Source organism: Triticum aestivum, chromosome 1B (assembly GCF_018294505.1).
Source record: "Triticum aestivum cultivar Chinese Spring chromosome 1B, IWGSC CS RefSeq v2.1, whole genome shotgun sequence".
NCBI classification, from domain to species: domain Eukaryota; kingdom Viridiplantae; phylum Streptophyta; class Magnoliopsida; order Poales; family Poaceae; genus Triticum; species Triticum aestivum.
This window is the reverse complement of record NC_057795.1, coordinates 235,314,716-235,338,400: the sequence shown is the minus strand read 5'-3', so window position 1 is coordinate 235,338,400 and position 23,685 is coordinate 235,314,716. Positions and strand designations below refer to the sequence as shown.

General features: G+C 45.3%; 1 protein-coding gene across 2 annotated transcripts in view; it reads right to left on the bottom strand.

Moving 5' to 3' along the window:
* Positions 1–20,812, bottom strand: part of LOC123117400 (pentatricopeptide repeat-containing protein MRL1, chloroplastic) — a 38,369-nt gene extending 17,557 nt beyond the window's left edge. The window contains exons 1-11 of one of the 2 annotated variants that reach the window (XM_044538175.1): positions 20,364–20,812; positions 16,791–17,472; positions 16,478–16,700; positions 16,282–16,345; positions 16,064–16,208; positions 15,866–15,981; positions 1,796–1,924; positions 1,280–1,471; positions 1,019–1,183; positions 782–922; positions 481–580 (exon numbers count right to left, since the gene is read on the bottom strand). In XM_044538175.1, the coding sequence (XP_044394110.1) occupies positions 481–580; positions 782–922; positions 1,019–1,183; positions 1,280–1,471; positions 1,796–1,924; positions 15,866–15,981; positions 16,064–16,208; positions 16,282–16,345; positions 16,478–16,700; positions 16,791–17,472; positions 20,364–20,681 (2,275 nt within the window). In that variant the 5' untranslated portion in view covers positions 20,682–20,812. The remainder of the gene's footprint in view (positions 1–480; positions 581–781; positions 923–1,018; positions 1,184–1,279; positions 1,472–1,795; positions 1,925–15,865; positions 15,982–16,063; positions 16,209–16,281; positions 16,346–16,477; positions 16,701–16,790; positions 17,473–20,363) is intronic. The other variant, XM_044538170.1, reaches the window with a different exon arrangement.
* Between the last annotated feature and the right edge of the window lie 2,873 nt (positions 20,813–23,685).

Sequence of the window (23,685 nt, the reverse complement as noted above, 5' to 3'; positions counted from 1 at the left end):
GCAATTTTATCATGTAGTTAATTAAAGCCTGAAATCATTGTTCTTTCCAAGTTCAAAGATAGGAGTAACAAAATAAGAAGTTGGAGGGAATGAAATACATGCGTGTTCAAGGAAAGAATTGCATGAAGAACCTATATTTGAAGTATAATACATTAGGTCCCTTAATTCGAAAATTAACTTGGCAGGTCTGCAAACTCATTGTGGAGTGCCACTAGCATGCCTAAATTTCCAAATTGAATCATTTAAAAAATTCTGATTCAGCTAAACTTGTGAATTGATCTTGTCACAGTTGAAATATAACACTTAAATAAGATAGTGTATGTGACAGTTGACATATTTGGGACCATACCAAGTTCACATTCAAGTTTAGTGGTAACAAGCTGCTACAGTGTAGGGTCATCTGGTGCAACTTTCTCTTTAAGAAAATAATAGGTAGTAAGTGAACAAATATTTTGCATTTCCTTCTAAGAGTACACATACAGAGGGAAGTAATTAAAGCATTCATCATCGGAACTGTTGGAATTAATTTGATAGCCTTGATCTCCTCAAATAGCTGCAGCGCCTTTTTCCAGTCCTTGGCCTGATACAATGGCGATCAGATCAGGATGAGCAAAAGAAAAACTCTGATAATAGAAATGGTTTCAGACCAAAAAGTACATGGATGCAAGCTGAATACAGAGTTAAGTATGTTATGTACAACTTCTAGGACTACTATAGACACAAAAGTCAAAATTCAATCCTTTAGGTAATTTTCCATCAAACAATTTGCCAAAGAACTTACATTGCAGCAAGCGCCCATACAGGAACTGTATGCCATGATTCCAACATGAAATCCCTTTGCTCTTACATCTTTGATTATTTCAAAAGCAGCATCAGCCCTCCTAGCGTGGCCGGCTACATCAACTAGAGCACTAAGAAACATCTGTAGTACATAGCATTAAGCAAAGAGAAAAGTCAAATAGGCTGTAGGGGGGGAGCACGTTACATATCCCTTAATGTTTCCACTAAACATTAACACCTCATCAGGTTGAACTCCGATCTTGTTCATATCTTCATAGATCTTCAATGCAAACCCTAAATCGCCAGTCAAGCTACAGCTTCTCAGTGCAATTGTGTAAACTTCTGGAGTACCTTTTATACTGTACCCCCGAAGCATTTTGTAAACCTCACGAGCTCGATCAGCCTACACAACAGAATGGTTCCCAGAACTTGATTTTCAATATAAGAAGCATATTTTCTGCTTTGCATTTCTGAAAAGAAATTAGTCTGTAAAAAACACCTGGCCAGCCTGAATACATGTCTTCATGAGTGCTCCAACTGTGACATGATCAGGAAGAATTGGCTTGCATCCTTTCGATTCTGAGGATTCTGCTGTCATTTCTGATAAAACATCAAAAGCTCGAGCAACAGCTCCAGATTCACCACATGCACTGATCAAAGCATTGAAGACAACTCGATCTGGCTTCACCTTCTACTGCAAGTACGACTGAGTAAGTTCATCAAGCATGAAGATGCTTGCAGAGGCTTATTAATTGAACAATTTCTTCACATCTACAGCACAACGACTCGAAAAAAACATCTACAGCACAAGTGAAATGAAGCACATCTAGCATAAAAATTCCTAAGTGAGCCTAGCTCACTTGGTTAGGAGAGTGAACCCAGCCACCCAGGTTCAAGTCCTCACAGATGGGAGTTCGGGCTCTTATTATTTCAAAAAAAAGAAAAAAATTGTATGGGCCTCCCTTACCACTTCCCTTCAAGAAAACATAAAAATTCATGAGATAGAACAATTCACCTTTGAACTCATGATCCCGTAAGCACCAAATGCTTTTGCTACTTGCCCAGCTTTAGCACAGCCATCAATTAGTGCACCGTATGTGTTAACATTTGGCTCTATTCCAGCACTAACCATCTCATGGAAGACCTAAAATATAAGTGCAGAAGAAGGGATAACATGAGGTACAGTATCAAGATATAAATGGAACCCCCACATATGAATTTGTTTTTTGTTATGAGCGAAAACTGTAGGGGAGGCCCCGACAGTAAAATTTCATGAAAATAGAGAATATTTACGAGGATGTATACACGGCAAGAAAATAACAGAGAGAGGCTCCCACCTCCCAGTGCTACATGCTACATTGAACAAGAGAGGCCAGAAGAAAAGCTTAACCCCGAGGGCCCACCCAGCCCTCACCACCGCACCATCGCCGGCACCCTCCTGCCCAGCCCCTGCCACGGCCAAGCCCCCCCCCCCCCCCCCCCCCCCCCCCCCCACACACACACAGCTCATCAGCTCCGACGTCCATCACTGGTGCAACAACCCACCCCCCTCATGACTCAGACAAGCCACCACCAGCAACCTCCAACACCGCAACAACAGATAGTTGAAGGAGAAGGAGCGGACGAGGAATGCCGGCAAACTCCAAGAAGAAGGCCTCTGAAGCCCCCGGAACTTCCAGCCCGAAGCAACACCAGAACATGCAAACTCTCTGGATAGCCCGGAACTTCGGGCCTGCCATGGAACTTCCGTCCTCGATGACCCCAAGGCGTGCCAACTCTCTGGATAGCCCGGAACTTCCGGCCTACCTATGCGCAGTGAGTAGGACCACGACCCATGTACCCCTTCCACCAACCTAGACTATAAATACTCGTCTTCTACGTCTGTTTTAGGGCTAGCAAAGCATAGATGAAGAACTAGAGAGAGCTTTGCTCATATCTACCCCTCTCCTTTGGAGATCAACGCATCCTTTGGAGAAGAATCCCTAGTGGATCATCAATGCATGAAGGCTACCCCCTATGTATCTCCTTCTCCGCATCCAAAATACGACTGGACTCTTCTTCAAGCTTCATGCAGCGGTAAAGCTCATGACTTCTATGTTGCCCAGCTAAATGAGCTAGCCTTCCATTTCCACGCCGTCGTGGCCGAGTTTCTCCTCCAATAGGAAGAAATACACCACCGAAACTTCTACTCCTTCCAGCCAGTCCCCACCACCTCCGAGCCGAGCCAACCATTCAACAGCACACTCCTCCCAAACGCTATCTCAGCTATTGCAGATCCCTCATGATCTAGGAGGAGGATTTATCCAAGGCATCGCTTGACTCGCTACACGACCAGTGTTGGCACTGCCCCGTTCATCCTGTCGGTGGCCACATTTGTCTGGCATTTGGGGTCGGTTGATGGTGTTCCACCGCCTCTTGGATTGACAGCTGCGACCGCCGCCGCCTCCTGTGCGAGTGGTTCAGGTCGTTAAGGTCCCGGCAGCGACGGACATCCTCGCTACATACCGCAGCACCACCACGATAGGGACCACCGTGAGAATGGGTTTCACACTGGCGGCAGAGTTCACAACGGTCATGACTACGCCTCCGGCAACGGGGACATGCTGTGGGACCTCACCCGGTCTTCGAGCCGACTGGATGGCAATTTAGGTGGGCACAGTCAACGCCCCTCTCCGTCGCTGCCTCTCACGTCACACTCCCCTCTACCCGGGACCCCGCCTCTAACACCGATGTTCAGGCACATGAAGCTGATGCGGCCAACCGTCTAGTTGTCACCGACACTGGCTTTCAGCAGGCGGTTGTGACTAGGCGCAGCGAGTTGCACACAAACCTGGACGTGGCTATCATGCCTCTCCGGGAGGAATCCTCCACCATGCGAGAATGGATGTGTCAGGTGGCTGCTTTCATGGAGCGCACACAAGCTCTAGTCGCCGGGCTCGGCCTCTTCACACCGGCGCCACACATGGCAAGTTCACCGTTGTCTGCAATGCTTGCACCCTCTCTGGTCTCGGCTGATGCTGACTCTTAGTGGGCCCCCAGCTTCCGCCTCTGTTGTTGGGCCGGACCTGCGCTTGGGCCTGCTACCGCACCACCAGCCTATTGGAGCCCATGGGCCATTTGGAGATGCTCAGATAGCCCATCCGGAATGAAGCCCCAAGTAGGTGAAAGGAAAGTAGGCAATTTTAGGGCAAATCGACGGATCCCTACTCCAACACTTTTAGGCCTCCAATGCGGACCTCTACTTTGGGTCGGAGCGTCTGGACGTCCGCTCCGAGGCCGTCTCCAAATCGAGGGGCGGAGTAGGAACTCTGACAGCCTGGACCCACCCATTTTGACCGCGCACAACCACATCGCCACCCAATGGGATTTCCCGCCAGCCGCCTCGCCTTCCCAAAGATGTTCCCCACCAGCCCCTTCCCCTCTACTTTGATCAGATGCTGATCACCTCCCCTAGCCACCTAATGCACTTTGGATCGAAATCAGCAATGGCGTGGAGCAACCGTCGTGATGTCTATATCATTAGGTGTCCGTCATGCCGCCGCCAAGAGCAAGCCACCGCTACCAAGGGAGAGAAGGCCACTGCAGCCCAAGCCAAGCAGGAGGAGGCGCTCGCCGCTCCACACCAGGCAGAAGTGCACTCCGCCAATCACGGCGCCCGTGCAAAGGAGGAGGAGGTGATCGCTGCCCGTCACTTTGCCAGAGCCAAGTACGAGAAGTGCAAGGCCCATGATGCTCTCGAACGAGCGGAGCAGCAGAGGGCAATCGCTAGGAAGAACCAACACGACACCTGCTTCTATGCTGCAGAGGAAGCCGTCGCCGCTTCCGCACCAGCCGCACCAGTAGCCGCCTTCGAGGATGTCCTCTTCAATGTGTCCAAGGTAGGTATCCTCCAGGGCTTCGGCCGTGGTGATCATTGATTGGTTCTAGTCTATCTATTTGTCTGCCAAATGTAATGTTGAACATCTAATTTATATTGAAGATGTTGCACTCTAGGGCAATTTTGAGTGCTAGCATGGATGGTCGGCGCCCGCCTAGCTGTCTACCCTTATTGTTCTACAAAAAAAACTGTCTACCCTTACATCCCAAAAAGCCTGCCTTGCGCATGCGCTGAGGTGGACCGCTCCCCTTTCAGGACGTGCACGAGGGCACCAATTTCTATTTCTCTCAACCCCTCTTTTCCTAGAGTGGGGCCCACACATTGTGGCTTTTTTCTTAACGTTTTCTCCTTGTGCATATTGAAAGTTCTTTCCAAATTTGAAATTGGATGAGTTTTATTAAGTAGGTAAGCCCCCCAAATTCAAAAATTAATGATTTCTGAATTTTGGAAGTTCAAAAATTCTGAAAATTCATTTTTCCAGAAGTTCAAATTTGAAATTTCTGAAAGTTTAAAATCCCGAAAGTTGAGTCCAGATTTTTCTGAACGGAAAATCTAGGGGCGGCATCAAGTTCAATTTTACTTATGCATCCTTGTCTTCCCATGTTGCGTATAAAAACACACACAACTATTGCCTGGTAATTGTACATAATTATTGTGACAACTGTTCACTGCTAACATGCCAACTATGTTGACATACCCTGAGAACTAGTGCCGACTAATTTTTTTCACCGAAACATGACAACTGTTACAGTATATGTGGATTGCACTAGCCCTTTCCATCAGTTCAGACTTTTGGTTGCGTTGGCTAGTGCATGAAGCTTAACAACAACATGGGATCTTGTTTTGACGGCCTCGTCGAGACGAACTCACTGGTGAAGAATGCTAACCAGATTAACAGTTTGTGAGATAAATGAGCTTGAAAATTGAAATTTAGCAATTAATGCAATGATGTAAGTGTAGGTGGGAGATTAATGCATGCATGCCTTTGCTCTCTATAAGGGAAAAATGCCAATAGGATGCCAACGCAACGTTTGCGCATAGCAAGAGAGTTAGTTTTCAGGTGTTACCAGCAAAAGAGGGCGGCATCAACCCACACAAGTACCATGAAACAATATCTATACAGGTGTATATTGAAGTTTTACTAACCTGGCAAGTACTCGCAACTAAGTAGCAATAACCTGGCAAGTGCCTAAGTGACAAGAATCTGGCAAGTACTAACGAAAAAAAGTTGTCAAAACATGCTGACATGGGAGGATCATCAACCGGCTTAATGGTTTAAGAGATAACTTTTCTGAAAGGTTAAACATGCATTTCTGGAAGTTACCAGAACAAGAAAGTTGCAATATACATAAGGTGCCAAATGTAGAAAGTTGCTAAAACGGGAAAAATTTGTGTCTGAAACCGACCACACCTCTTCTGGTGGGTGGTTGACCGACAATTAGTTGCCCCCTTTACAGAAAATCAGGCCAGCTAAATTGGCCAATTTATCCTCCGGAATTGATGTGAAGGATGAAGGACTTGTGAAAATTAACCCGAAGCCAACAGATCGACCAAAGCTTTCCAGAAGGCATTTGAGACATAGAAGTTGAACAGAACATGCTTGCATCACAAAACAATAGGGAAGTTGATGCGGAGCATCCCACGTTCATCCCCATGTACACTCCGACTACTCTCCAAACCCCAAAAGGACTTATGACGAGGCCTCAACGATACGCCATTGGACACAAGGTGAACTCGCTCCTTTCCGAACCGTCACTTCCCACATGTGAGACATGGTTACTACCTCATATATATGTGCTATGCATGACCAGGAACAAGGAGGAAGACCATGGACAAGACGGCGAGGACACCAAGTACAAGGACCAAGAGAAGAAGCTGCCCGAAGCTACAGCGGCCGGACGTCCGACCAGGACCGGACGTCCGACGACTCCCAGGCTCCGGATGACCGGCCCCCTCCGGACGACCGTGCCAGCGACCACCGGACCGAATCTGCGGACATCCGAAGAACTCCGGACGTCCGGGACCCCGCGAGCCTCCGGACGACCGACCCCCTCCGGACGTCCGACCGAAGCGCACCCGAGCCGAATCTACAAAAGTCCGAAGAGCACCGGACGTCCGAACCTTCCCGAGCCTCCGGACGACCGGAACCCTCCGGACGTCCGACGCCTGTCTGCGCACATGTGTTGGGCCGCAGCCCATGTACCCCTTCACTTACCCCTTCGTGGCCCATGACTATATATACTCCTCCACCTCGTCCTAGTTAGGTTTAGCGTTGATTTAGCTCAAGTTAGAGATAGAGCTTTGCTCATCCATCGGATCTCCTCCTCGTGAGAGACCGCGGCCTCTTCGGAGAAGATCCTATCGGATTCAAGACCCCCTCGTGGGAAGATCCCCTTGTGGATTCAAGACCTCCTCACGGAGAAGATCGGTTATCTTTGTATCCTTACCTTTGTTGACTTTGGATCTCGTGTATCTCTTTGTGTTCTTTGATCTAGCACTTGTGTGACCGATTCCTTGTTGGTTGAGTGTTTTCCCTCGTTCCTCCCCGTGATTTCCTCGTGTTCTTCCGCGCGTTCTTCGTGAATCCCCGTAGGATCCCCTCCAAACGTGAAAGATCGTCCACCTAGGGTTCCACCCTACATCATCTTGGTATCATGAGCCACGTTGATCACGTTTTTGGAGCCCCTACCCTTTGTTTTCTAGCTTGATTTTGTTGATTTCGTCCTAAATCTGAAAATCCCCACCAAAAATAGCCTCCAAAATTTTTGTGATTTGTTGGTTTGATGATGTTTTGTTGATTTTGATCCGTGGATTTGCTTGGTTTCAAGTGGATCTAGCATCTCCCCAAGTTTCCCCATCTTTCATCCACGAAATCTCGTCAATTTTGACCCCGAAATCTCCATTTTCCGCCCAAAATCGCGCCCGGAACTCGCATCTCGCGTTGACCCCGACTCACCGGACGACCGGAGTTTTACGGACGTCCGGAGCCATAGGAACGACCGGACGTCCGACCTTTTCCGGACGACCGGAACACCTAACCCGAACCAAATTTACGGATTTCCGACTTTTCCGGACGTCCGACGCCCCGGACATCCGACCTTTCCGGACGTCCGTAACCTGTAGTTTCAGACTTCGGCTGATTTTTGTTTTGCCCATAACTAATTCATCCGAACTCCGATTTTGACGTTCTTTAGCTCGTTTTGAAGCTCTTGACATCCCCCTTCCCACAAAAATACCACCAACACCATTTGACTCCATCAAATTTTCGAAAATTTGGCAAGTTTGCCTAGGTCCTCCACCATATCATCCGCATAGCCACCACCGACTTCCGCAACCTAACCCATTTTGTTCCATATAGCATTAGTGGTTGCTTGAGTAGTGCTTTGAGTCTCCTAAGGTGTTTCGGCTACTTAGGGACGATTGCTTCTTCATCAACCACCACCACCATTTCCGCATAGGCGTGCCCACCATACACTTCCGCCACCCCCAACTTAACCCAATAGTTGTTTGAGCTTGTTTGAGTTGTGGCTTGTGTCTCCTAAGGTGTTTCGGCTACTTAGGGACGGCAACTTCAATTCGGACACGTGTATATCCATCATTCCACTTCCGCATTTGCCTAGTGCAAAACCACCACCGCTTTCCGCTACCACCATTTGACATTGGTCATTTGAGATTTTGAGTTCGCGGTTTTTCCGTTTCCTAAGGTGTTTCGGCTACTTAGGGACGAGTCTCCATCATCTTGGTATCTACATCAAGAACACCGCCACTCATCATCGCAAAGGACGGTAACCTCGACGACACCATTGTATATTCCCCTTGCCATTGCATTGTTAACCCCTAGCCCATTTTGCGTTACTTGCCTATCGAGACTAGCCATTTGAGTATTGCCGGCAACGTTACTTGTGCACATTAGTGATCTACATCATCCATTGCATACATACCATATCATCTTGGTATCATATCATCCATTGTGTCTCAAGTTTGTTCCCGCATATACACAATTGCTATCTTAGTTTGTGCATTGTGCAAAAGTGGCCATAGAAAAAAAAAGAGAAATAAAGCTTTTAAGCAAAAGAAAGAGAGCAAAGAAGCTTGTAAGCAAGTGCCATAGCATCATAACACATTGCATATAAGATTGTCATATCCGATCATCTTGGATCATCTTGAGAGTAACACCGGGAACCATACATATATAGCATACTTGGGATAAAAAGTTTATCCATCTTGCATCTTATAGGTTGTGCACAAGTGTCGTATCCGCCTATTGAGCAATCGTGCTAGCGTCTCTCTTGAGTTGTGCAACACGAGCGTTTTCCGTGGATTCCACATTTTGTGCTCATTCCTTGGTTGCACGACCCCATTTATCTATCCGTGTGTGTGTTTCCGTGTGCCATTCTTTGCTATTGGTCCATTTGTTTCACTTGCGAATTTGTGAATCTCTTTCAACATTATTGACTCTTGCTAACATTTTGCATTAAATTTTTGTGCCACTATCCTCACCGAGCTCCACTATAAGCTTTACTTGTGTAGGTGTGAGAACCGACAAGAATTGGTACCAATAGTGCTATTTCATTGTCCGCATTTGAGTGAACTTGATTCATTGTCAACATCGGTCAAGGTACATTGGTATAAGTTCTTCTCTTTCTCCCACTCATATTTGCTCGAGTCATGTGATGGATAGGCAAGGCATTTCATCTCCGGTCTACGACAACAACGACGGCGTGAACAACTACATCACCAAAGCGTCTATCTTCGATCTACAACGACAAGTGCAAGGCGCACAATCAAGATTGCGAGAGCGCATCGAGAACATCTCCATCGACATTCGTCACTCTGAAGCAAGGAGAAGGGACTACATCGACAAGAAGCTTGCCGCACATAAAGAGGAGCAAGATGCAAGGATGGAGGAGATTCGAACCTTGCTCAAGTCTGCTTCCCCTTCATCATCTTCAAGACGGCGACATTCAAGACACAAGTCTTCGGAGCGCAAACAAGATGCAAGCGCAAGTCGTCCAAGTCAACATCTACATGGCGACCACCATCACGTTCGTGATCAACATCGTCATGAAGGGCAAGTCACCTCCAAGCATCATGTGCACGACGACGACGAATGCCAACGAGCTCAAGCACGACAACGACATCATCATCATGAAAATGCTCCACAAGCGCAAGTGCACAAGTCCCAACAAGCCCTACTTCACGCCAAGTCCAAGCTTCATAAGCACAAGAGAAGACCGCGAGACGACCACCACCAAGACGGCGCTACGGCTACATCAACCACTTCGGCATCTTCGCCAAGTGTTCTCAAGGCATCTTCGCCTTTGGACGTACGACATCTTTGCCTACTTCCCACGAGTACGCCTACAACGACTTCATCAAGTCCAAGGCGACTACCTACGAGCGAGGGCGACACTACCTACGAGCGAGGGCGACACTTCCATCTTCGGAAGCCCCTCAAGGAAGATGGCCGAGCATGGGAAACTCCCTTCGGTCATGGAGACGAGCTACGAGGTGCCACATCATATGGGCCTCCCACACCAAGACGGTGACAAGACGGTCGAGCAAGGGCCATCCCCTTCGACCACGGCGACGAGCGCGAACCTCTTCAACAACATCAAGACGGCGCCCATATTGAACTCCTACTCCGAGTCAAGCTACGAGACCGCACATGGAGACATTTGCACCTACATCTCTCCGACACCCACATATGTCGAGATGCCCCATTTGTCATATGAGGAGAGCCACCACCACATGAGTGACATGAGTGACTCCACCATACGTGACATTGAGAGCATTTCCTATGAGAGGATGAGTGTGACCACCACTAGCCCCACACATGAGAGCATGCCACACATCCTAGGTGAGGTTGAGGGCCATTTTAGTGACTCCACCAACCATATGAGTGAGAGCATCCTTGAGGGAGTGAGTGAGCCACAACACTTAGAGAGTGAGGTAGTTGACACGGCATGTGAGGCCACTATGATTTCTAACGACTTAACCTCTACTCCTAGTGTGTTTTCTTCTTTGGTGCTAGGTCTCCTACATGACGACATGCCTACCCTTGACGAATCCATCCCTCCAATGGGAAAACCGATGGCCATGGTGGACGATGATGCACCCCCCACATGGTTCCATCAAGATGAAGATGACAACGAGACGATCTTCAACACCTCACCTACAACACATGAGCGACGCTCCAAAGGTAACATAGGTGATGGTGCTTATCTTGTCCCACTAGTGGACTCTCTTGACATCGATTGCTCCCATGATGTTGACCCACCTATTCCCATGCTTCATGCTAGTGAGACTTCTTCATGCCTTGACTTACCTATTTATGATGAATATGATGATGAGCATGTTGAGTTGCCTAGTTGTGATGCTATGCTCCATAGGATATCATGTGAAAATTCTTTTGGTCACATCATGTTTGACAATCCTTTGAACTTGTCATATGCTATGAGTGAGATCTCCCATATTGCCTCATTTCAATCTCAACATAGTAACTATGCATGCCCCATTAAAATCAATCCCATTTGCACTTATGGCATAGATGACGAGATGATGGTCATTGGCTTTTGTTTTTCATGTGATGATATTGCCATGCTTCCTCTACATGATTTGCGCAATTCATCTACTATGTCATGCCATGATCACATTGTTCCAAATATGCATTGTTTTGGATGTTGTCAATATTCTCCATGTGATGTTGCTACTCATGCTCATGAGACCCCCATAGTTTTCTCATACATATTAGGAGACCTTGATGCATTTCATACTTTGCATGATTTCCATAATTGCGTGCACCATATGCATTCCATGAATAACAATGCTCTAAATATTTCTCATGATGCATTACATCCTTTGAGTCTCCATTATGCCATTCATAACAACAAACCTATCATGATGGATGACATGTTTCTATATCGCGCATCTCATTTATTTGAGCGTTGGCTATTTTGTGCTAACCGACACATGCATGTGCGCATCATGATGGATGGTGTGTACATATACCATGCACACACAATTTTTCCTTTGTCTTTGTTTTGTGTAGGTACTCTCATATACTCGTCAACCTCTCAATCTCAAGAGTTGACGAAACGAGCTCTTGAGAGCAACGACACTTTGGGATACCGTGGACTATCCTTACCACCGTTCTCTTCGCGCAAGGACTACACGCATCTCTTTTACTTGTCTCTCACACGGCTATGGGCTATTTACCACTTGTCACCTTATGCTCATTTTCCCGTGTTCACTTTGCATGTTATACTTGATTCTATGCATTTGCCATGCAATTGTGACCCTTGCTTGCATCTACCCATGATTCACCATTATGATACTTCTATGTGTATTTGCATGCTTGGTGGAGATCCTTGTTGCTATTGCCATGTTTATCATGTGCCCCATGTTATTGATGCTTGTTGTGTTGGGAGAGTCATGATGCCCCATTGCTATTTACATATGGTCTCTCGCCAATACATTGATGACACTTTACTCATATCTTGCTTTCATGCTTGTGCTATGTCAAGTCCATTACTCATGCCCACTATTTGCACACATGACATGCTTGCCATGATTCCTTCTAGTACGTTGCATCTTCACACTACTAGCTTGCTTGACTTGATTGCTATGATTGTTTGCTATGTTGCATCACCCATGTTCCACTATTACTTACTTTCTTGGGTTGATGACATAGATGTTGATGCCTCTCACTTGATTTGTCATGATCATTGCCTCTTGTCTCCATTAGTTGCATCTCTCATGTCACCTTGTATTGAGTGCCAACTTGCTATGCTTATTGATCTTGGAGACTTGGACACTTTACTTGTGATGCATGCTTGTTTGATTGAGCCTATTGCATTTGGTTGTTCTCGCATCATATGCCTCCATACTATGCAATACTCCCTTATCCTTTCTTATGATGAGCAAGATGCATACACTTGTTGGGTATCTTACCACACGAATGATAGGTGTTGCATTTGCACTAACCTCATTTGTTTTTCCGAGTGTTTATCATGTTCTTTCATTTTGGAGGATTCACAAGGCGGTGCCGTTATGCGACATATTGGTTATGTGAAGGCATACATGATGTACAACTCCAACATCTTTGGGAACTTTCTTGAGGTGAACTCCTTCTCTTTGAGCCATCCTCACATATGCATATTGGATGGGTCATTCTTTCATTGTTGTTTCCTTCTTCTTGTCTACATGATACATATATTGGATGGAGGACCAGCATTGGAGATGGACCCTATGGACCTTCAAGTTGAGGAGTGCCACGACATTGAGCTATGGTACAACAACACCCATGACAAATTTGCACCCTATGCATGGATTAACACACATTATGATTGTCTTGTTGCACCTATTCCCAATTCATCCATGATATACGAGCTTGCGCATTTTCTTAGCAAATTTGTTGTGATCTTTCTTGATGGCATATTCATACATCGTAATCATATTGCCTACCATCAATTGCATGATAACATAATCATATTGAGCATAAAGGGGCAGCCCCAGTGCATGTAGCTCCCGCTTGCGCAGGGTCTGGGGAAGGGTCCGACCACTTTGGATGCTCAATATGAACATAATCATATTGAGCATCCATTGCCATATTCATGCTATTGATAAACCGTCTCACTATGACATCATTTTGCACCGTGGTTGCATTGATCATATTTACAATACATTTGTGTGCACAATGATTGCACTTCCTCCCATGAATGCTTTGCATCTCATTCTAGATCATCTTGATAAGCTTCATGTGCTTTGTCACGACCAATCTTGCCGCACGGACTCATTCTTACATGATGGACACTTTGTGTGCGCTAACCATTATATTTCCGAGTGTTGCTTGTGTTTGCTCTTTTTGCATGTCTATCACTCCGGCGACACCTTGGACTACTTGGATTACGCCATGTCTTCAACTTCGTCCAACTACAAGTCCGTCTACGACAATCGTTTCCATGGTGATGAGGATCACGATCCGAGGTCGGATCTTTCCCAAGGGGGGGGGGAGATGATGCGGAGCATCCCACGTTCATCCCCATGTACACTCCGACTACTCTCCAAACCCCAAAAGGACTTATGACGAGGCCTCAACGATACGCCATTGGACACAAGGTGAACTCGCTCCTTTCCGAACCGTCACTTCCCACATGTGAGACATGGTTACTACCTCATATATATGTGCTATGCATGACCAGGAACAAGGAGGAAGACCATGGACAAGACGGCGAGGACACCAAGTACAAGGACCAAGAGAAGAAGCTGCCCGAAGCTACAGCGGCCGGACGTCCGACCAGGACCGGACGTCCGACGACTCCCAGGCTCCGGACGACCGTGCCAGCGACCACCGAACCGAATCTGCGGACATCCGAAGAACTCCGGACGTCCGGGACCCCGCGAGCCTCCGGACGACCGACCCCCTCCGGACGTCCGACCGAAGCGCACCCGAGCCGAATCTACAGAAGTCCGAAGAGCATCGGACGTCCGGACCTTCCCGAGCCTCCGGACGACCGGAACCCTCCGGACGTCCGACGCCTGTCTGCGCACAGTGTGTTGGGCCGCAGCCCATGTACCCCTTCACTTACCCCTTCGTGGCCCATGACTATATATACTCCTCCACCTCGTCCTAGTTAGGTTTAGCGTTGATTTAGCTCAAATTAGAGATAGAGCTTCGCTCATCCATCGGATCTCCTCCTCGTGAGAGACCGCGGCCTCTTCGGAGAAGATCCTATCGGATTCAAGACCCCCTCGTGGGAAGATCCCCTTGTGGATTCAAGACCTCCTCACGGAGAAGATCGGTTACCTTTGTATCCTTACCTTTGTTGACTTTGGATCTCGTGTATCTCTTTGTGTTCTTTGATCTAGCACTTGTGTGACCGATTCCTTGTTGGTTGAGTGTTTTCCCTTGTTCCTCCCCGTGATTTCCTCGTGTTCTTCCGCGCGTTCTTCGTGAATCCCCGTAGGATCCCCTCCAAACGTGAAAGATCGTCCACCTAGGGTTCCACCCTACATCAGAAGTCCTCATCAGCCATAGGGATCGGGAAATGCAGAAGATTGAGGTACAAAGCCTTGCTGGTAATTGCTTGCAGAAGATCAGCAGCACACGAAGATGAGGGGAGAAAGAGGTCCCCCCTTACCTAAGGCCATGCAGGCAGAATTTCTTGCTGGCAACACCATTAAGAAGCACACAAAAAGTGCAAGAGCTGAGGAGAGAGTTGATCCATCCAATCCTCAAAGCCATAGTTGTTAAGCATGGAGATGATTGTGTAGTGTTCCACCGTGTCAAAAGATTTTTCAAAGTCGAGCTAAAAAATGATAATGTTGTTGACGTGTATATGTAGATTGCCTAGCCTTTTCCATCAGTTCGGACTGTTGTGTTGGCTAGTGCATGAAGCTTAACATGGTATCAGAGCTAAGGTCTTGAGTTCAAATCCTGGCTTTCGCAATTTATCTAAAAATTGTTGTTGCCCCCCTTTGTGTCCATGTATAGGCCTCTTGAGCCATACCTCTTGAATCTATCCACGTGTTGACTTCCCGCGTCACACGTGAGAGGGAGTGCTGACGTGTATATGTGGATTGCCTAGCCCTTTCTATCAGTTCGGACTTTTGGTTGCGTTGGCTAGTGCATGAAGCTTAACAAATGTATGTCTTAGACTGATGACACTTGTGAAGAAATTCGAAGCTCCACGCGTGGCAGTCTTTGATCATGCAACATTTAATGAAACCAGAGAGAGAATAACTTTCTAAAGGCAATTGGAACGAATTTTGGTGATAACCTTAATACAAGAATTCAGGAGGGAGATAGGGAGATAAACACCACGGCCCTAAGAGTTGGAATTTTTTGGAACAAGGGTGATGAAGGAATCATCAATACTTTGCAGGTTGACCGACCCATCAAAGAAGTCTTGGACTAGTTTATTAAAGTCATTTTTTATAATATCCCAACATGTTTTGGTGAAGAGACCGTTACAACCATCAACTGGATTGCTAGCAAACTGCACAATAAGTTTCCTCAAACGAGAAAGAGACAGAGAGAGCCTCAAGATCATCAATCTGCTGAACAGTGGTGCTAAGATCAAAATAATAGTAATCCCCATGAGGTTGGAAAAAGTAGAGCAAATGATGGCCGCCTTCCCCTCATGGTCACAAACAGGAGCTGGCACTGTTAATAAGGGTGGGAATTTGATTGTCTTATGTGCTTACCTCAAACATCGCATCAACTTTTCCACACTTTGCACAAGTTGATATCAATGTGGTGTAAAGTTTACAATCGGGTTTTAGCCCAGCCTCCTTTAGGAGCACCATAACTTGGAGGGCCCCTGTAAAGGTAAAACCATTTGGTCATACTCAATTCTCATCTTCTACTCGAGCACATCTGACAAGAAAAGCTGATTGAGTTACCTTCAAAATCTTTTGAATTAGCACAAACCGATAAAAGCATATTGAAGGTGCTCATTTTCGGATTTTCAATCAATCGGCAGAAGCGAACAGCTTCCATAACAGCCCTTTGTTTTTTACATGCACTCAAAAAGCTGGCATGGTGGATCTAAGAAACAGATGTAAATGAGAAATTTGAAGAGTACATTACAAAAGCTAAACTGTAACAGGTAATTAATCACCTTCTTCGTATCAAGCAATCCCTTCTGCTCCATGCTTTCCAACAAATCCACACAGTCCTTCAACCTGACAATACCAAATTGATGTGTCAACTGAAAAACTGATATGTGGAAAGATTACATTTGAATGGATATAACATACAGTAACTTAAGGCCTGCTCTGGGACAATATGTCAAAATCATCTACCAAACATTATACCTTCCATCTGTTAAAGAACTCTTGTATCGCCTCATGTAATCTGATGTATCCACTGTGCCGTTTAATCCAGCTGTTGTCGCTGGAATGAATTTATCTAGATTCTCTTTATTCAGTATATCAGAAATACTCCAGCCAATAGTTTTTGCATCATCATGGTCTTTCACTGCTTTCTGTTGTTTGCTGGCAGGACCCTCCCTTAAGCATGCAAATAGAGCTAATTTCCCTGAATATAGAGAATGCTCATAAGGAAAGGGAAGAAATCACGGATATCAGCAGAAGTGCCAAGAAGAGTGCTTAAATTCCAAAGTTAAACCTGGTGTCAGATGAGAGCCCCCTACATATGAATCAGCAAACTCAATTGCTTTTCTTGGTCTGAACAAATTTCCAATACTGGCTTGCGGAACAAAATTGAGAGGGCATTCCACTGTTCTTTTGAAGGATGAAAGAGATGTCAAATCAATATTTTCATCATCATTACACTGATGGCATCGAAGTAAATGAGTATTGTTGCTGTTTGTTTGGCTGTCACCAAGACCATTGCCATTTTGAGCATCTTTCTGTACTTCTGAAAGGGATAAAAATTGGTACGAGAGCCCACCTTGCCAGCCAATTCTGTTAGAGACATACTTGCTTTTATGTTGTCCTGGTGGACCAGAATAAGGCGTTGCAAGAACATCCATAACATTTTCTGTAGAATTTCTTTTTTCTGCTGAAGTTGAGCAACCAACTTCTTCTTGCCGAGATACATCAACTAATGTGTGTAACATTGCCCCTGGATTAGTTACAGAAACCGCCTGCGTTGTCTTATTTACAGGGTATATGCACGAAATACTAGCCCGGCACTCCAATTCATTAATAGTCATTCCTTCAGAAATAGATAGCTCTGAAAAGCTATTTTCATGAGTTGCACAACATGCATCATTACTATCATGTATGGATTGTGTTGTTCTTCCGAGGGCCTTGTTTACATTGCTTTTGACCTGTGTATATAAAACCTGACAAATATTGAAGATGACTGCAAGTTAGAAAACAACTACCAGACATAGTGAATTACATTTCATTCGTCAAATTAAGACTAACAACAACAACAACAACAACAACAACACACAACAACAAGATCTCGAAACCTAGTTATGGTTCTGGCACATGGATAGCTAACTTTTACGCACCACTGTCCATGGCTAGTTCTTTGGTGATATTCCAGTCCTTTAGATCACTCTTTATGGACTCCTCCCATGTCAATTTTGGTCTACCCTGACCTCTCTTGACATTATCATCGCGCTTTAGCCGTCCGCTATGCACTGGAGCTTCTGGAGGCCTATGCTGAATATGCCCAAACCATCTCAGACGATGTTGGAAGCTTCTCTTCAATCGGTGCTACCCCAACTCTATCCTGTATATCATCATTCCGGAACCAATCCTTTCTTGTGTGGCCACACATCCATCTCAACATGCGCATCTCCGCTACACCTAATTGTTGAACATGTCGCCTTTTAGTCGGCCAACACTCAGTGCCATACAACATGGCGGGTTGAATCGCCCAGAAGCTTGGCACCACTTCATCCATCCGGGTTTCATTTGATGGCTCACATCTTTATCGATATCACCATCCTTCTACAGCATTGACCCCAAATATCGAAAGGTATCCTTCTGAGGTACCACCTGCCCATCAAGGTTAACCTCCTCCTCGTGCCTAGTAGTACTGAAACCGCACCTCATGTACTCAGTTTTAGTTCTACTAAGCCTAAAACCTTTCCATTCCAAGGTTTGTCTCCATAGCTCTAACTTTCTATTAACCCCGTCCGACTATCCTCGACTAGCACCACATCATCCGCAAAGAGCATACACCATGGGATATCTCCTTGTATATCCCTTGTGAGCCATCCATCACCAAAGCAAAAAAGATAAGGGCTCAAAGCTGACCTCATCCAATCAATGAACAAAATTTCATTTTATTTGTGAGAAATAGCAAGCAATGCTTAATTTTCAAGGATACGTCTATGGTAGACGTATCAGTAACATAGAAGAGAAACGCCAAGATGGCTACATCCAGGACTGGCTACATCGTCATTTTGCAAGCAACACGATGACCATACCACGGCCCAAAACTCCTTATGCTGATTACTCGCTATCCGACAACGCTGAATGATGGATAATACAAGTGATTAGGCTTTCAGTAATTTATAAGCCTATGCCGATTTGAGAAGCGTGATGAGGATAGTCTTGCCAATTGTAAATCTTACCAATGACTCTAATACCCCTAAGCTTAACTAATAGAATCTCGTTATGGAAGGGCTTAATGGGAGTAAAAGACACTTCTATACAACTGGGCTCGTTTAGTGTGGAGAATAGTGAATAATTGAGATTTGGGGAGGATAAACGTATCGGGGACATGCAGTTTTCAGATATGTACCCACGGCTATTCCGCGCAGTTGCCTCTGTCATCGGAGTGCCTAATCCACTGATTGATTACCGTCAGGCTCTCATTCGCCAAAATTTAATAAACTGAAATGAGATCGTACTGAGAGTTGTAGGGATGCAACTAACTCTGGAGCAGGACCCTTTAGGTGGGATCTTCTTCAGACAGCCAAGGGTGTTTTCTGTACACTTCATGTATGCGGCACTAATGGATATGTGGGTCAGGTTCCGATGAAAACGGAAATCAAAGTATTCATCTGGTTTCTTTGCAGACAAGTAGTCCTTATGAAGGACAAATTGGTTAAGCGCAAATGACAAGGGGGCACTCATTGTAGTTTTTATTACAAGCAGAAAAGTATACAACATTTTTTACTTGATCGCAGTTTGGCACAAATTGCACGGCATGCTGTGTAGTGAGCCTTTAACATCACACCACATTGTAGTATTTCTAATATATTTGACTCTTGGTTACAGGGGGGTGACAAATCTCTAGGAACACTAACTGTGGCCGGGGTTGCAATGGTGTTTTGATCTATTTGGCTATGAAGAATTGATTTTTTTTTGACAAAAAGAAGGTTCAATGTTGTATGTAGGTGCTACTCTGGTGTACCAGTTGGCTACAGTCATGGGCGTTGTTATAGAAGGTGCAACATAAGGAGCTGATGTGGCTTCACGTCAAGCAGCTCACATAGATTACCAGGGAGTTTATGTCCCGGTTCGGATGGCATGCGACTGATAGGCTCCTTAGTCTTTAAAGTTGTCTTGATTTACATGTTTCTACCAACTGTACTTGGGATGTTTCGTTGTCTTGGTTTTACCATTTCTGGCGAGAGATCAGGGTAATAAAGCTTCCATTATCTCCAAAAATATCCCTAAGTCTTCAATCAAGGGATAGCAACTGGTCTAATGCCTTAACCTCAGAATTACCAATATCTATAGAAAAAGGAATCAGCAGTGGCTAATTTGGATCCAGCCTTTGGACTTAAGACATTGCCGATAGCATTGACATCACCAACACTTGTCCCCAATAAACTTTCCTGTCTTCGAGGAGTAAACATCAGAAAACTAAAATTTCTCGAATTGTACTTAGATGGCCCGGAACTGGCAGCTTTCTAATTTGGATGTAATTGGTTTTAAAGTCAAGAAAATTCTATTTATTCTGTTAAAAAATACGACCACATGTGTACTGTACAGAAAACACACTTATATTAGGAAAAATGGGTACAATCTTTTCCCTTTCTTGTATGATCGTGTCTTTGTACAAAAATTTACATGCACTTTGATGCTCTAGTACTCTGAATGTTTTGGAGAATTAGCAAATTCGTTTTATTTAATGTGCATGCGCGATAATCTAAGTTACGGTGCATATGCATATATACTAAAGAGGAGCCTGAGTTCAATTCAAATCATTCTTCAAAGAGCAGAACTAAGTTAAGAGGGATAAAACCAGTATCAAGAAGAAGCACACCTCCGGAGATTCCCTATGCATTGCGCCGCGCCACCTGAGCCAAACCAGCTGTAAGGCGGCGAGGAGAGCGGCCACGGCGACCACCGAGCCGCCTAACACGTCCAGCGCAGTGGAGGAGGAGCCGCTGAGAGAGCATGCCACCGGGCGGCGGGCACGGTACCCCAGCTCCAGCCTCCGTCGAGGCGGAGGCCGCAGCAGGAGCCCTCCCCCGCCGGCGCGGCCGTGCCGGCGGGCGGAAGGGTAAAGAGAGAGGAAGCAAGGCGGGCAAGTGAGTAGGGTGAGAGCTTGAGGCGTAGAGGCGGAGGCGGAGACCTCCATGGGGAATGGGGAAGGAGCAGAGGAGAATGGCGGGGTTTAGGATCGAGGATGACGATGAGATGATGAGTTTTATCCGGAGTTTGCGAGGCGCTCCGCGTGTGTGGTGCGGAGGAAGTCCTTCAAATTAGTCCAAGGCGACCCATTTTCCATCGGCATTCTTTGTTGAATTTGTTGGTTTAATAGCCTTCATGAGTGTGAAGGCCCCACTCAGTATTCCGCCGTCCACAAAATGTATTACTGTTATAAAGGCTAAAATATCAAGGTAATTAGAGGCGATGGTAAAAGCCTCAATTCCGCCTCTTTTGTAATTAATAGGAGAATAATAAAAAACTCTTGGCGATGCCAGTAGTGAACACTAGCTTTGTAATTAATAGGAGAATAATAAAGAACTCCACGTCCACCGTAATGAGCACTGGCGTGTAAGTACAACAATGACGTGTGTGGTACGAAGCTTATTTAAAATAGAAAGTATTATTTACCTGGGTCCTCTTAGTTATACTTACAAATATCAAGAGTGGCTCTAGGACTATACTACAAGCTTACAACATATGTTTTGATGGGCACATACCATTGAAGATTTCGGTCTTCCTGTAACGTCTTAATCTTTGCTAGTTTCGATGTTTTGCTCACTCCGCTGCGCTCATTTAAATTTCTTTACTTTACTTATTACTTTTAGTCCGCATTGTATTCAAAACCATTATTTACTTCCGCCCTTATTCTAGTGTGAGTTTACAATTAACTTGCAGGCACAATTTATGTGTTTCCGTGGGACTGATATTCTTACTTTGAAAAGACTCAACTAAATCATGTGCATTTGCAGGTCATTAGAAGTCTACCTCGAGTAGAATGTATTATGTACCCGGATCTGTTCAATCATAAATATAAAGAGTGACTCAAATATCCAACTTAGAGCCATGAAGTAGCATATGTGCAGGAGTCCTAAATTAGGGGTACTCACCATGTCGGTTACCGGCCGTATGGGCTAGGTCGAGCACACCCTAAGATTATCAACTGATGGGCCTCGTTCGTCTAAGCCCAAGAGCGCGAAGAGGGAATCTCTCGAAGACTTGGCGCATACTCCAAGATTTAGAGGTAGTCTTCGGCACGTTTGCCCTTAAATGCAATCGACCTATGTGTAACCCTAGGCACCCTCGGTATCTACATAAACCGGGGGTGAAGGTCATAGACGACCGAACTCATACACACACGATCTCGCGGTAGATCACCTATACTTTGTACCCCATCAATATCAATACAATCAAAGCAGGAGTAGGGTATTATCTCTTCGAGAGAATCAGAACCTGGGTAAACACCGTGTCTCCTGTTACCATTGCGTCAAGGCTACCCGAGCGGGATCCCCTACCCGAGATCTGCGGATTTAGCTTCAATCATATTGCTACGTTAGACACATACCAATGTGAATTCCGAACTCCATGAGAACACTTTAATCATTTGTCGGTTTCAGCGCTTTATTATTGGAGCAACTTTATCAAGAACTGTCATCTTGATGTCATCACTTAGTCTTAATTAAAATTTGAAGGGTTGAACAAGGGACTATTGACTAACCACTAGGTGCCTGGTGTGATGCCATCGGTTAACATACGGAGCTGGCCTAGGGTTGTTGTGTGATATAGTGGGCTCACATATGTATTGCTTACGGATGATTGTGTGAAGCAGTACGCCCATCTATTAGAGTACACCACCAAGACGTCTACTTAGATTTTCTTTCTTTTCCGCTTTAAAAGAACTTTGTTCGCTTATGTCAGATTATGTATTTGACTAGTATATGGCTAGAGTCTGTAAGACAATATGCTTTCTAGATCATGCGATGTAATGAAAATGATGCATTTGTGTATGATACAACATTTGTACACGCGAACCTAACAGTGTGATACCGGTTCCTTGAAAATAGCCCGAGGACAGGCTGTCACAGCCCTTCCTTCGAAAATTGCGCCGTTCTTCAATCTATGTGATTCCTTCCTCGGTTGTTTTTGCCACTATATGTATTGATTTTCACTTGTGGCTTTGGTCAAGCTGGGTTGCATCGCTCCTACATTTTCCCTTTACGTCCCCGCTAGTTCGACTAAGGGTCACATGGAAGCACCTTTGCGATTGTGCCACCAGGTCAACTGGTCAGGTACCTTAGGTGGGAGAAGCCAAACACTAACCGTCACAATACACGAAACCATTCGACATGACAAGAAGGGCCCGTTCTGAAGTCCTCCCAACTCTCCCAACTCCAAAAATTCAGCTTCTCAACCTAACTTCTCGCTCCACGCAGCAATTTGCTACTTCTTGAGCTTGCGTTAATTTTTCCCTTGAAGAGGAAAGGGTGATGCAGCAAAGTAGAGATAAGTATTTCCCTTAGTTAAGGACCAAGGTATCAATCTAGTAAGAGGGCACAAGCAAGTCTTCAATCTATGCACCTGCACAAACTAATAAACACTTGCACACAACGCGAAAAAGGGGTTGTCAATCCCTTCGCGGTCCCGAACAAGAGTGGTATCTAATAGAGATAGGTATAAAATATAAATAAAAAGGCAAACTAAAGTAAATATAAATAAATTGCAGCAAGGTATTTTTGGGTTTTTTGGTTTATAGATCTGAAAATATATGATGGAAAATAGACCCGAGGGCCATAGGTTTCACTAGAGGCTTCTCTCTTGAAAGAAAACATACGGTGGGTAAACAAATTACTGTCGAGCAATGATAGAAAAGCGCAAAGTTATGACAATATCCAAGGCACTGATCATGAATATAGGCATCATGTCCGTGTCAAGTAGATCGACTCCTGCCTGCATCTACTGCTATTACTCCACACATCGACCGCTATCCAGCATGCATCTAGAGTATTAAGTTCATAAGAACGGAGTAACACCTTAAGTGAGATGGCATGATGTAGATGGATAAACTCAAGCAATATGATGAAAACCCTAGCTTTTTACCCTTGATGGCAACAATACAATACATGCCTCGCTATCCCTACTATGTCACCAGGTGAGGA